Source organism: Gouania willdenowi, chromosome 4 (genome assembly GCF_900634775.1).
Source record: "Gouania willdenowi chromosome 4, fGouWil2.1, whole genome shotgun sequence".
NCBI classification, from domain to species: Eukaryota; Metazoa; Chordata; class Actinopteri; order Blenniiformes; family Gobiesocidae; genus Gouania; species Gouania willdenowi.
The window spans coordinates 21703761-21719160 of NC_041047.1; the positions used below are offsets into that span (position 1 = coordinate 21703761).

Here is a 15400-nt window from a genome sequence, read left to right on the forward strand (position 1 = left end):
AGAGACTAATTTGATTTTTTTCTGTACTTCTAAGCACTCTCAATATACAACAAAATGCATTTAAGGGCTAAAAAAGTGGATTTAGCATGATATGATCCCTTTAAATCAGTTTGTGCATCACAAGAAAGTTTACACTAAAGTTTGTATTATTTTAATGGCTTTACCAGTATACTGTTAGGGATCCCAGTATGTTATGTGGTAAGTGTGCTCTGATCAGGCCTTATCTGTAGGGAGGGGCTCTCTTTGATCTCAGAGGTCATGCTGGGGTCAGCTAAAGCCGACTCCAGAGGCTGACCCACTGCATCCTGGGTAGAAGCATCACCAGCAGCATCTCTACGGCTAGAGTTGGACTTATGGGAGCTGCTGGGAGAGCTGGCAGGACTGAACTGGACCGCTGTGGTGTCCTGCAGCGTGTGTTCGCTCGTCTCTATCTCAAACACTGCCGTCCCCATGTGCATTAGCCCCCACTTCTCATGACCTTTGGCCTGGATGGCCATGTGAGCTGGAGCTCTCCTGCTGCCCAGACAGCACGCTGTAAAGAAGACCGACGCTACGAGTAGAAGGATGGGTCCGATGATAATGGGAGGGTTGTCAGTGGGGATGAAGGTGCCAAAGGCGAAAGCCCCCACCAGGGTGATGTTGATGCCAGCGAGCATGATGCACAGACCACAAGCACAGCACAGGGCTGGGGAGGGAAGGCTCTGCTGATGCTGCTTAGGAACCGTGTTTGCAGCAGCTGCTCTGGTCTGTTCCTGTAGAACCATGATGTCTCATGGAGAGATCCGTGAAGGTCTGGCAAGCTTCAGATCAGCAAAGTGACGAATCTCTGCGCTCATCGCTCTTTGGATGGAGAGTGATGGTAAAGACAAAGCATAATCATCAGATAAAGACTTAGCCTTTTTTAAACTCCTGTATATAGTTCATGTGACAAACATGGGCAATTGGCAAATTTGTTGCGGCCCCCAAAGCGAACCCCCAAAAATTATAATTCAAGAAGTTGGAAGGAAGATGAAGCCCAACATTATTTATTTATTTATGTATTTATTTATTTGACAGAGACAATGTAATTCAACATAGATACAAAGGTTTGCAGCTGATGTGATGCACATATCGCTAATGCTAGTTCACAACTCCTGTCCCTGCTTAGGCCTTTCTACACTACAGTGAAATACACAATACAACATTCACATATACACACACAGCTATTTACAGTACATTAGTAATGGGTACAATTTGGGTTTTCTTTCAGCCAAGACTTAAGCCTATAGTGAACCATTTAAAGTACACAAATGTAACAAAGCACACAAAAACACAATCAATTCCAAAAACACACAAAATGACTCATGAAACATGAAATGACAACAAAGACAGACACAACAACCACTTAAACAAAAACACACGGAACCACAACACGTTGCAGAATAGCTCCAAAGACCCACACAGTGTTAACAAAATTATGCAAAATTTGATTTGATTCAATTTTATTTTGAACATGAACATAATAGCAGTGTGTCTCAAAAAATGAAAATAAATCAAACAAGGCAAAGAGAGAACAAATGTTACAGAAATCCTGCTCATGAAGCCTATACATGTTCGAAAAGGAGTAGGAGGAAGTATATACAGTACTTATATGACCCTACCCCTTGTAATATCTAGTATTATAATATAATCTTCTAATAATATACAACTATTTACACTATAAATACACACACACACACATATATATACACAGAATTCATTGATACATATCTATATAATTATACAATTCATGTGATCCATTATACATTCATCTGTCCACACATAAACAAGTATATACACACCTATTTACAATTTCATCCCTTTAACACTTGTGCTTAAAAGGATAAAAAAATACAGAAAACAACAACAAAAATACAGAAAATGACCCCAAAAAATGCACAAATCAACAACAAAAATGTGGGAAATGACAGGAAAAATACACAAAATTACAACAAGAACACAAAACCACACTTAATGACTGAAAAAAACATCAGTGGCCCTAAGATCAGATATAATCACATGTTTGTGGCCCCCACTGTGACAGAGTTAACTCATCGATCAGTATCATCAGAGGTTGAAAATAACCAATTACATTTACTTGTGTTACTGTACATTTGTGTGAACCTGTATTTTTTTTTAAAAAAATCTGTACTTGTATTCATTTTATGAAAGTATTGAACTTCGCTACAATTTAATTTGCATTTGTTGCTGAGTAAAAATGTTCACATGAAACAGAAGAGAGAAATGCACAACATGTCTTAACATTGTGAGGATGAATGTGAATTTAAGAACTAAGTAATATACAGTCTTCAAAATGATCAGCTATGCTAGCAATAATGTTGTCTGTGGTATCATCACCTGAACTTTAATAATTGTTTAAATAGTTATGATTTTATCTCAGCTGGTGGGAGACAATGGGAAATGATTCAAACTATAGAGATAAATCTCTTTAGGGGGCACTAAATACTGTTTCATTCCACTTATTTACAAAGTTAGATTATTTAAAATGTGTGTTATCATTGATTCATTCCATCATTATGCTCTATAGTGGTTTTTTCATAATATTCTGAGCAAAATGTTGTAGTCGGACACGGGGGGTACTTGGTTTCAGAAATACAGAGAAAGGGGGTACTTGAGCCAAAAATGTTTGAGAACCACTGTTCTAGATGATATCACACACAACTTTTATTTTAAACTATTATTACTATTTTTACAATACACATTCAACATATATTCTACACAAGTTTTATATATACAGTTTATACATGCACATCATACACATGAATGTATATGACATGTGCATAATATTTATAATATACTATTTTATATCTACGCACTAATTTCTTCAATTAAATTTAGTGTGGCAATATTTAAATTAATAATGACATAACATATTATGTTTATTAAGTATTCATATATTTTACACCATTATATACATAGTATGTATTATTGCTGTCCTTGGTAAATACCCTCTATAACTACCAAGCCAGAAAATGATTAAGAATTACAAAACAGTATTAATTACTGCTTGATAAAAGGTTTAGTACAAGGCAATGACAGCCTTTGATTTCCTGGAACAAAATGTGAGTCCAAACCAGGATCAAAGCAAATCAAATCAAAGCAAAGCAAATCTAAGCAAATTAAAGCAGTGCTGATGTGATTTAGTGGAGAGTAAACTCACCTTAAGCAGAGCTCTTATCTCCGTTGCACAGAAGCTGTTTAGTTGGAGTGGATGTGATGCTCCAGCAGGTGAACATCTGAGTGAGCTCCTGCCTCACTGCAGCTTTCCCGCCACTAGGGGCGCTGTGGCGCGGAATCACACCAACTGTCCAATCAAATCAAGCCTTAGTTTTGTTTTTTCATGAGCACTGAGAAGCCACACATCTGACTGTGCAGAGAGTGCTTTGGGTTCAGAGGAAACAGGGAGACATAATGATTCACTCTGTATTGTTATGAGGAAAAGTGTGAAGCAGGGTGATGTGAACTGGCAGACTGTGTTGTGTTGAGGTGCCATTATAACTTATTAAAGCCTCAATAGAAAAAAAAGCCTCTAAAGAAATCTGCACTAGCACACAGTGACAGCATCTGTTGCAGGCTGTGATGATGCTGCCCTTCTAGTCAGTGAGTGAGTGGGCAGGTTAATCACACTCTCCGTCTGTCCCTGAACCTTGAGTGAAATAAAGCCTCCCCACCAGAGGATGTTATTTTCTAATGGGAACTGACAGTAAAGTGAGTGAAACAGACACATTTATATATATACTTATATATATATGGGGGAAAAATGCTTTTTTATTTTTTATTATTTAGAACACAGCACGTTAATGAAAACATGTCTCACACACACACACACAGGTGGGCTTTATGCATAGGACCTCATAAAGAAGCTTTGACATGTTGCTCTCACTCACTTTAGAAGTCATTACACACAGATGAAGGAGTGAAGAGACCAAATCATTTTATGACTCATTATGTCAGAATGATGCAAGTGTGTTTGTTTTTCAATGTGTGTGTGTGTGTGTGTGTTCACTGAGCAAATCTCCATGGACCTCTGCCAGCCGATGATGGTCCTTCGTTGCTATAGCAATGGGGTGTCCATGGCAACGATGTGATGTGAAAGGGGTGGGGAGGTGAGGATGTTATGTTGTTAAAGCCAGCAGCCTATTAGGTTAATGTGCCTGGGGACATTAAATGGATCTGGGTCCCCATTAAAACACAGATTAGGTTTTTTTTTCCCTTTCAACACACATACAGAAAAAAAAAAAAAAAAGTTAAAATAAAAAAAATTGCAACTTGTAACAAATTATGGGTTTAGTTAGTCCGTCATTCATTCAAAAAACCACAAACACTGTATGAACAGAAATACCTTCAAGCCCACAGTCGCCACATTCACCTTACATGTGCAAAAGCTGTTCACAAATCCCTTTAATCCACAGTCTGTGTTTATAACCTCAGACAGTCTCTCATTTCAAGTCATTTACATTTAATTTGAGCGTCATTAAACGTGCGAGGTGAAAAATGCATTGGAGGTAATGATGGACTTCAGTAAAAGCTATAAGACAACCTGTTGAAAAGATGCCACGTTCAGGTCTTTGGCTCATTTGAATGGGAAACTTAAGTAAAGTACTAAAGTGCTACAGTTAGCCGCTTGTTAAGTTAAATATAAAAAAATAAAATAAAGGGACATTCATGGTCCATTACTCTCAGAAAAGTAGGTTAGAAGGACTTCACAGCACCTAAAGGAGAAACAGCCCATCTGGACAGCAGGCTTCTCTCACAGTCAGCCATTTTTAACCCACAATCCTCCACACACAGCGACACAAACACACTTTAAAAAAATAGCAAACTAAAAACTAAGTAAAAACAAGTAACCAGCTTACAGCCAATCCAAGCTCCTAACACAAGTTATACAGTTTAAGAAACTGTGGGATGTAAAATCTATTTTATATGCAATGTACTACAATGTACACTGCTTCTAATGCCTCCCTTTTGTTGTTTGAATTCATAAAAAAAAAAAAAAAAAAGGCCAAGATGAAGACAAACAAAAAAATAAATAAAAATAAAATATCTTCACAAGCCTCCTTTAAAAACTGAACCTAATGAAGCAGTGTGGGATCAGATGAGGAGATGAAGAAACTTGTGCTGGTTCTTCAGGTTGTCTAGTCATCTGAAGCGGGGGCAAAGTCCTCCGCCCGCAGCGCGTTGGACTGAGCTCGTCTGCGAGCCAGTCTGGAGTTAGAGGGAGGAGAAAGCCTCATGGAGCAAACCGTGGCTTCCCTGCTCTCCTGCTGCTCCTCGTCGTGCTGGGACAGCTGGCGGTTAAAGGCGATGGCTTCTGCTGCAAACTGGCTCAGGTCCTTGGTGCTGCTGTTTCTAAAGGGAAGGAAGAAGACATATGACGACCAAACTGTGACCATAACTAGGGATATAAGATATATATAACCTGACCTAAATCAACACACGCTCACAGACAAATATGTAAATCCCAAGCTACGCTTTAAAAAAAAAAAAAAAAAAAAGGAAATCACCTCTATTTTTTCACAGTATTTATGATTTTAAAACTTCTTATACTTTTTTTTTTTTTAAAACATATAAAATAAAAATATATTTTTGTTCAACTTTGCATGGTGATAAATGAAGGGTATAAGAAGAAAACATATTAGTTTAAAAAATTCTTGGCAATTTAAATAAAAGAATATTTTGACTAATCCGTTTTATTTTTCCCTCCAAAATATGATCTCCATGTATTCAAATTTAAAGGAGTGCACCATTACATCCTAATCTTTGATTTTTTTTAAAAAATCGGGACTCGAATCAAATCGTTTGTTGTGTGCCTCCTTCCATCCATTTTTTTAAGATACACTTTAAACTAACCATGTAATCAAAACGCTATTATTAAATTAAAATGCAGAAACAAGATCTCACTGATCAGCTTGAGTGAGATCAGAAGACAAACCTGGTGCTCTCTGATAATGATCTTAGTCGTGTCCAAACAAAACCATTAAGTAGTCTTCAACATTCTTATATTGTTAACTGACCAAACATTAATAATAACCTCTGCAGTCACTAAAAACATATTATACATCCTAATAAAAACACAGATGCTTAAAGGTAAGTTAACAAATGTAGAACAAACCTCTGTAAAACACGAGGAGTTGGAAGGCCCCTCTCTGGTGCATTCTGGGTAGGAAAAAAACAGTATAAGAATGAATAAGGATGTCTTCTACCAGGTTAATATAAGTGAATGCAAGAATAACTAAAAGTTTGTTCTTGTGAAAAGCCCTAATGCTTACCCCCTGCACCCAAGGGTGCTTGAGCACCTGAGCAGCACTAATTCGTAGAGTGGAGTCTCGAACCAGCAGCTTGGATATTAGATCTTTGGCTCCCTCAGTGATGTGGGCCCAGTCCTTGTCTGGGAACTCATATTTTCCCTGCTGGATGCTTTCAAACAGGTGACTCTGATGAACAACGGACATTTGATGAGTCAACAGGGTTTAAAGTCTGGGAGGAAATGGAAGGAAGCTGAAATTTTACATTTTTCTACACAAACTCAGAAACCAAATGCTAGAAGATTAAGGGCTCAATTCTCCCATGCATGTAAGTAAAAAAAGCAGCGCATCGGGGCTGTTTTTGGATGCGGTTCAGTCTCGACTGGAGAATAGGGCTCTCAATAATGAACCTTAGTTAATACAGACCATCTACTAAGGCTGAACGATTAACCTTAATCGCAACGATATTAAGGTTTTCACTAATGCGATAACGTAAACTCAGACGCTGCTGTTTTCATGTAGCACTGCAGCGCTCCGTGAAAACATGATCAGCTTTAATCAGCTTCACCTGCTCAGAGTTTAAACAACATCTAAATCAGAGCTACAGAAGATCTGTGGATGAAGTTGTTCTATTGTTTGTCATTTAAATTTGGTTAATTTAAATGAAGTTGATCAAAACTTCATCAATAAACCTGCTCAGATTCAGTAAACTATTGATCCCTGAGTGGAAACTGGGTGACATTAATAACTGCTCTCATACATATATAACATGAATAATTAAAAAAGGAGCAGAACGATCCATGTCAGTACAACTTAAATCTACCTTTTAATTGTATCCTACTCATTATTTTAAATTATATTTTTGACATATGTTTTTGTTTAATTATGGGTTATTTTATTTATTAGTATTTATTTTGTTTCCTCACATGAGTTAAAAATCAATTTTCTGAAAAAATTGATTAATATTTTTTAAAAAAACAGAATTTTTTTAAATGAATGTGGAGAACACAGACTGGGAAAAAAATGGAATTTGGAAAAAATAAAATGCATATGTATTTAAATGTATAAAATATTTTTAAAAATTGTAAATCGAATCGCAATATCTGTCAGAAAAATCGCAATTAGGATTTTTGTCAAAATTGTGCAGCCCTACCCTCTAGCTTATACAGTAATATTTATTAACAGGATTCAACACTTCACAAAAAAACTAAACAAATTCTTCACTATTTTGTAGCAATAAGAAAACATTGTCATAATGCTTAAATTGTTTGACTTTATATAGCATGCAACTTTAGTTTGTCATAAAGAATATTATGCAGTAGAATTCAAGCTCAATATTAAGATGTGCAGAACTTAAAAATACTTATTTTTTTCGTTGTTTTCATGTAATTTCTTTTTCTGTTATTCTTGTTTGACATAAAAAAATGCATTACATCAAATTAAATTTACAATAGACATAAAAAGTTAAGAATTCTAAAGTAGAACAGCAGCGCGTGCAATACATGGAGCCAAAATTAGATAAGGAAAGATAATATTAGTTTTGTTATACATAAAAGTAAAACACTGAGCAGTAAATAATGCAATTTTTTATTTATTTTTTTTTAAATACACTTAACTTCTACAGCTCTTTATATTAGTGGTGGGACTTGATTAAAAAATATTTATATCTAATTAATTAGGGACTTTGTAATGAATTAATTTTGAATAATCTAAATGAATCGCACAACAATATTTGACACAAGAAGTAACGTTTTGCAATTTAATTAGATTTTGGTTTAAGACTGAATCAATGAAAACAATAAATGAGTTTAAACAACAAAATTGTGTTTATTATTTTCATCACCGAGTGCTAACATAATGTGCAATATGAATAAACAATATTATGATTGCATTGTTCACAAAACACAAACTTGAATTTAACTAAGTCATATTTATGCTTTTCCTGATGCAGCTGATGAATTATGGGTATACCAGGAAACTTGTGCAATGAGATAATTTTTTTTAGCGCGTTATTTTTCTGTAATTAATTCATCGCAATTAACGCATTAAAGTCCCAGCCCTACTTTATATTCATGCGTGATGCATCCACACACATTACATCTGTAACCATGGACCACAGTGTGTGTGTGCATGAGCGTACCTGACATGTTCTGCACGTCTCTCCTCTGTCCCAGCCACAGTCAGATCCACAGTGTCCAGTGAATGGAGGGCTGCCACTTAGCAGGATGTATAGGATGACTCCGAGGCTCCAAAGGTCACAGCGCTTGTCATAGAAGGATGCTTCGTCTGTAAACACCTCCACTACCTCTGGAGCCATGTACTCTGCTGAACCGCACTAAAACATTACACAATAGGATGAGTCAGCCTGACATTTCTCTTTCTAACCTGTTTAGTGATGTTTATGAGATAGACATATATCCCTAGAACAGAAAACAACCTTACAGACTCCCTACTAACCATACATGAATCATCTGTGCGCACACATGTAGAATGATCCAAAACCAGTTTCTTTCAGAACTCGGCTTTATTTACTCTCCATATTTTTTCCACTTTCAAGACATTTTCAGCACTTATAAACCCTTTCCACCACTTTTCCCACCTAATGTCACGTATGTCGACCCATTATTGTCACTTTTAACAAGGGATGTCCCGATACTACTTTTTTCACTTCCGATACGATACCGATATTGCAGCCTTGGGTATTGACCGTTACCAATCCGATACGATCTCAGCACAAATCATGCATACGCTTATTACTTATTTTGTAGTGTGGAATGTTAGAAAATGCTTGATCAAGTGATGGTACTCAAACAGAGAACAAGAGTCAACAATTCAAGTTCACTTCAGTTATTTTTTACTGTCATTATATGGTGGGAACAACTGAGGGCGGGGACAAAAACAACAAAAACTTATTGGAGAGCTTATATCGAAGATTTTAGATGCAGTTCGATAAAATCTGATATTCGTTTTCTGGCTGATATCGGTTCGGGACACCCCTACTTTTACTTTTATACTTTTTGCCAATTTAACCACATTGTTTGCCAGTTTAAAATAACTGCTCTTACTTTTTAAATTACATTACCCCAACCTTCCATTCCTCCATTTCTGCCACTTTAAAGCCAATACTGTCACTTTGAACCCTTTCAACACTTTTTCTGTCCGTTTTTGGCTACTGTTATTTGCAACTTTTAACCAATTTAACCAAGTTTTAAAAATCCAATTTCACCACCTTATCCACCATTTTTTTTGGATCACTGTTAACCCATTTTATTTGTGATTAAAACCATGATTTACATCTTTAAGATGACTATATACTATGGCACAAATAATAATGAACTTCCTGGATAACAGTGGATATTATTCAGATAAATGAATAAATGTGGTTATCACAGATTCATAGAACAATAGACCATCATTTTGCTGACTTTATAGATGGGCCCCAAAATCTTTCCCCCTTTATTCCCCCTTAAAGATGGCCCTTCTCCACATGACTGTTCTTCAATGTTCATGTCTGTGTTCAATCACAGCGGGGATCTCTGGTCTCTAGCTTCTTTATGTTGCGGGTCGTGGGCTGAAAAGGTCGAGAAGCACTGCTCTAGACAATAGCAGCATTACATTATATCAACACCACACTCTAGTCCTCCCTAAACCCTTTACCCTTGTATTTCCCCCTCACTCAAGTGTAACCTTAACGTATTATTAAGTATTTTTGCAAGAATAAAACCATTGTCAAAAAGGGAGTGTAATTACTGGTGTGGTGAGCTCTGGTGTTGTGATGGGGGTACAGGCGCTGCTGAGCTTTACTCCACTACCAAGGTCAAAGTCGCAGATTTTCACTGGTGATACCTGAATAAAACAAGAGAAAACGTGTCATGAAAAAACAACCATCAGGGAAGTCAGTGTTTTAAAGAATGCTTTAAAGTCCACTTACACTGTCAGTGGATTCACACAGTACGTTCTCCAGTTTCAGGTCTCTGTGAGCAATACCTGCAGAAGAGGCGACTTTCACTTGTAAAAAATCCACAGCAAACCTCTGAACACGTTTCAGCGTGGATTTACCTACCTTTGGTGTGCAGGAAGTCAAGAGCTTGGGCAATGTCCCTGACCACCTTACTGGCTTCCAGTTCATCAAAGTGCTTTCTGTTCTGGATATGAGTGAGAATCGAGCCTACGGGGAGAAAATACAGTATGTGTTGTGTTTATAATAGGTGTATGCAGGCAGATGGTGCAACTGCATTTTATTCAAACATTGCTACTTACCTCCACGCAACTTTTCAAACACCAGATAAAAACAGGATTCATCTTCAAAAAACTGAATCAGCTCCAGGATATTCCTAAACAACAGTTCAATAGATGTTCAGGGCTTTTCTATTGTGTGAATATTTAGTGAAGAATTAATTGCACTCACTTGTTCCCTTGACATTGGTAGAGAGTTTCTACCTCGCGAAAAACTCTGCTGCGGCTGTGCCCAGCACTTTTTTCTATGATCTGTGAAAAACAAAAAATTAAAAATAAAACTTCAATTAGTTGTTAGCATCAAAACATAACACTTGGACCTTGGCCTAATTTTAAAAGTGTCCAATTCCACATAAAATGGAGAATCGAAGGATTTAACAAACCTTTACAGCAAACTCCTGTCCATTCTGCAGGCTGATGCATCCCTGAACTTTAGCATATGCCCCCTGACCTAGAACCTCATCTGTGAGATTATAAAGACCTAAAAAAAAATGAATTTAGATTCATTATTTGAAGTTATTTTTTAGGTATTCTAATGGTGCATTTGAGCATTGGAGAACTTGATATCACTCTCATTACCAGTAAAAGTGCCTGCACACAAATCTGTGGCTCTGGTTCTTTTCTTCTTTTTTTTTTTCACCGCATCTGGGATGTTCACTGGCTGGCTCTTTTCAATTTCTGCTCAATTTACAAAAAACAAATATCCCAAATTCAAGACTCTCATATCCAACCAGTTGAAAATGTTTCAGTGTAAACAGATTAGCACAGTAGCTACCTGGAGGGCTTTGGATAAGGTGATGTGCTTCCTTTGTGGCCATCTCATTATCCTGAGCGCCGTCATAGTTTTGCCCTATTTGGCCCACAGCCAGGGAGTTACCCTGTAGCAGAAAAGAGAAGGAGGCCGCGTGACAGCAGCAGAGGGGCCGGGAAAGTACGAGAGTAGCCACAAAGATCAGATTATGCAACACAGCACGGGAAACGATACTCATCTCTCCTATAAATTGTTGGATTAGTAAATATTACCAAAAAAAATAAATTAGTGCTACCGTATAAACAACTTTTCCACTGTTAACACAATCATGCCACACATTTTTTTTAAAAAAGGAACAGTTTAGGCCTGGTATTATCACTACAACCTGAGTGATTATCTTCCTCTGTGGCAGACTGCCAACACAGAGGCTGGATTAGAATAGAGGAAACATGAGGACAGGCCTCATCACACCCTGGACAGAACCAGAAACATTCACCTAACCTGTCAGAGTATGACTCACCGCTTGTGACGAAACTTCCATCCCAGTAATCTAAATAACCTTGAACTACTTTCAGGCAGCCTAATCTTATCTTCTGTGTTTTTCGGAAGTGAGGTTGTGAAATCCACCGAAAACGTGCAATCGACAAACCTGAATAGAGTGCTGGAGGGCTGGAAACTCCATCATCACGCTGTTCCTCACCATATCTGCAAACTTAGAGCACATTACAAATACACTTAGTCAAGAACAAAATACAAAAACATACAATGGAGATAAAAAGTTTGCACAAGCCAATGTTAGGCATACAAGGATATTACAAACAACAAAAACCCAGAGTCTAAAAACTAGGGATGTCCCAATACAACTTCCGATACACTACCGATTCCGGCCTTGAGTATTGACCGATACCAGTATCGATGCAATGCGATATCAGTACGAATCATACATACTTTTATTTATTTATTTTGTAGTGTGGAATGTTAGAAAAGGCTTGATCAAGTGATGTTATTCAAACAGAGAACAATAGTACAGTACAACAGTAGGTCTGAGAAAAACTGACCCATTTATTATTAACCATATGTTTACATACATTTTAACCCTCAACATAATATCTACAGTATTCTATAATTGAATAAATATAATGTAATATATATTGGAGATTTTAGATGCAGTCCGATAAAATCTGATATTCGTTTTCTGGCTGATATCGGACTGATATCTGATATCAATATTGGATCGGGACACCCCTAATAAAAACACAATTTAATATCCTTATGGAGTAAAGATCACAAGAACAGAAAGTAGTTGACAGTGTGGTACATGCATTAACGATTAAAAACAGAAAACCAAAATATCTCCAGCAAAGCAGTTAAAAGGATCTTACTAAATTTAATTTAATTCCCTGACAGTCAATGAAAGACAGCAGTATAATGAATGTCAATGAGAAATCACAAAGCTAATTTGCTCATAGTTATACATGAGTGGGAATCTTTATAGAAAGAAAACCAGCTGTATATAAATCATTTCTGATTTTAACAGTATTGATAACACAATCATCTATTTCTCTTCATCTGCTGCTGCTTTAAAACGCTGACCTACTGTAGAGAATATCAGTGGCTAAAATTAATATGTATTTTTGCACATGCATGGTTTAGATAAACTTGTTTCATTGTCACGTTTTTTTTTTTTTTTTTTTTTTTTTTTTTTTTTTTAACACACCCTCACACCCATGGATAAGTCAATATGAAAATTGTATTTTGAAATCCAACCTAAAAAATACACTGGACTTGTTCAGATCAGGTAAGTGCAGAATCTTGTTTAAGTTACATTAAGACTTTACTTTCTTGATTTGAGGTGACATTTACAAGTTTTGACTTGAAATGAGGTAACAAACATACCAATGGTGTGTTTTTAATAATGATGTGGTTTGTATATAGAGCCATCCCACACACATGTAAACAATTTTGTTTTCACATTAACTTGATTATTTTAAGAACATGACAATATATTTCATTGGGGATCATCACATTCCATTCATTACCATCAAATATCAAGCACTGATGACTCACATGAATATTGAATAATGCAAAAGCCTACCAAAGAAAGAAAATAGCTTAATTTACCATTATGTATTATATTATTTGGAACTCTATTGATTTTCATTCATTCAAAATATAACACTTATTTGAAGCGGCAGGATCCTTCAAAATAAAACGAATAAAAGGAGAAGGTAAACATAATATTTGATATTGTGTGAATTCTAACTCAGAAACAAAGCTTGTTATGGGTGATAATTGAAAGTTAAAACATAATGAGGATGATAATTAACGTTCATTGGGACTGCAGTAGTAGGTATTTAAAAAGATGACTGGTTACTATTGTTAGCCACAGCTGGCTAACTACGAACAGGGTGACAACAAGCCTCAAAAAGCTTATATAACAAGAAGCTGCCAGTTTACACGGTTGTATTGAAATGTCTAATATGTCATTAATACATAAATGTGTCTAACCTGGGTGTCAAATCTTCCTCCTTCCTTCAGTCAAAGCCTGTAACAGCTGATATCTGCGATCATCGCTAGCTTACGTCCATCGTTCTCAGAGCGCTGACGTACAGGCGGGAAACCACATAAACAGAGAGGATGGCCCGCCCCCTCATTGCATACCCTGTCTTTTCATTGGTCAAAGCAAAAGCTTCCAACGTAGCGTCACTACGCAGCCACGCCTCAATTGACGTACTGAGATTCTTGAGGATGACGATGATGATAATTATGCTATGACCTCATTCCATTATAACCAGTGTGCTCTGACAGCTAATACTGCATGGAAATGAAAACTGTGTTTTAGTTGTTGACTGTAGAAGTCAGAAATAATTAATATCCAAAGACAATCATAACTACAGGACCACCAATCAAAACATGATGTATGTCCCTCTGTGTGCGTGTGTGTGGACCTCCATGACCTCAGTTGTTATTATTGATTGTTAATGATTAACTTATTTTCTTACAAGGTTCATAATTTCATTCGATTTGAGCATTTTTTTAAGAGTTACTTTGAAATAAATAAAAAAACAAATAAAAAAATAAAAAATGGCCCCCATTTAGGAGAATAAAAAATATTATCTTTCTATTTGTATCATCACCTGCCAAAAAACCTCTATATTGATGTGATTCTATCATTTTATTAAATAAATTAGAGAAGTAAAAATGTTTACTTCACTTATGTCGTAACTGGTTATTCAGAAACCACAGTTTTAATCCCTTATTACCTGCAGCACTTGTATGTATGTAAATATTTATTTTGTTTCCGGTTTGTTTTTTGTTCTTTTTGTTGTTCGCAACCAACCGCCAAATGAAATTCCTTGAACTGTTTTTAAACTGTACTTGGCAAATAAAAAAAAAAATTAATGAACGATCTATGAAATTTTGCTATGTGCACACTTTTCAACTGAAAGAGATATTTTTAAATTATGAATTACTGTTTCCTTGCACATGGTGTGCAGATGCAGTGCTTATTTGTATGATGTCAAAGTACCATCCAAACAGATACAGTTGCAGGACGGACCTATACGTTTTACACATAGAAACGTTCCTCATGTATGTCACTACCATGCATCAACTTGCCTTTTTCTCCAAATGCAATCTGTGGCAATGTTTTTCCCAGTATAGCAATGCAAACACACAGTCAACCATGCATGTGATTGATCAGACTAAGCTGCTTTCTTCACATTATACATTTGGGTGTAATGTGTTGCAATAAAATCACGTACATGAACAACTACAGTATGTGATATTGAGCTTATATTCTGACACCTTTCTGTTAGAAAAAGAAAGGATCACTTTCTTGACCTTTCTTAATGACATAATTTCCGATTATTTGATGGCAAGAATAAAGTAGAATAACACATACACAAAATGTACTTTTACAATCATTATATGAAAACGAAAATGTTTACAAAAGTTCAACAAATGCACAGTACAAAAAGAAGACACAAAACAGTAAGAAAATACAAAATAAAAATCCAGCAAGAACAAAAAAAAAAAGAAAAAAATCACAGTATCGCAAAGAAAATGAATGAAAACAGAAAGAACCAGGTCCACATCAAAAGAAATGTGTCAACAGGTAAACTCAGAA

At 36.2% G+C, this 15400-nt stretch overlaps 2 protein-coding genes across 2 annotated transcripts; both read right to left on the reverse strand.

Annotated features, from left to right (window-relative positions):
- On the reverse strand, window positions 1-3323 carry tmem275a (transmembrane protein 275a). Its single transcript, XM_028445282.1, has 2 exons — window positions 3200-3323; window positions 1-840 (listed from the first exon to the last, which is right to left on the reverse strand). Exon 2 carries the CDS (start codon window positions 762-764, stop codon window positions 192-194), a length of 573 nt encoding a protein of 190 aa, XP_028301083.1. The 5' UTR covers window positions 765-840; window positions 3200-3323; the 3' UTR covers window positions 1-191.
- A 1104-nt stretch (window positions 3324-4427) lies between these two features.
- mknk1 (MAPK interacting serine/threonine kinase 1) lies at window positions 4428-15294 on the reverse strand. The gene is made up of 14 exons (XM_028444394.1): window positions 13780-15294; window positions 11921-11983; window positions 11296-11398; window positions 11100-11198; window positions 10904-11001; window positions 10693-10772; window positions 10545-10618; window positions 10348-10452; window positions 10216-10271; window positions 10035-10130; window positions 8425-8619; window positions 6309-6473; window positions 6152-6195; window positions 4428-5388 (listed from the first exon to the last, which is right to left on the reverse strand). The coding sequence occupies exons 2-14, from the start codon at window positions 11972-11974 to the stop codon at window positions 5175-5177; spliced, it is 1383 nt and encodes a 460-aa protein (XP_028300195.1). The 5' UTR covers window positions 11975-11983; window positions 13780-15294; the 3' UTR covers window positions 4428-5174.
- Window positions 15295-15400: the final 106 nt, after the last annotated feature.

Bases quoted from the DNA above. Each gene is read 5' to 3' on its own strand.
- mknk1 (XM_028444394.1), bottom strand. From the start codon at position 11,974: ATGGTGAGGAACAGCGTGATGATGGAGTTTCCAGCCCTCCAGCACTCT. The intron at 10,131-10,215 runs GTAAGTGGACTT...TGTTTTATTCAG, and splicing joins TGTGTGAATCCACTGACAGT to GTATCACCAGTGAAAATCTG. The intron at 5,389-6,151 runs GTTTGTTCTACA...CCTTCCCTTTAG, and splicing joins ACTCCTCGTGTTTTACAGAG to AAACAGCAGCACCAAGGACC.
- tmem275a (XM_028445282.1), bottom strand. From the start codon at position 764: ATGGTTCTACAGGAACAGACCAGAGCAGCTGCTGCAAACACGGTTCCT.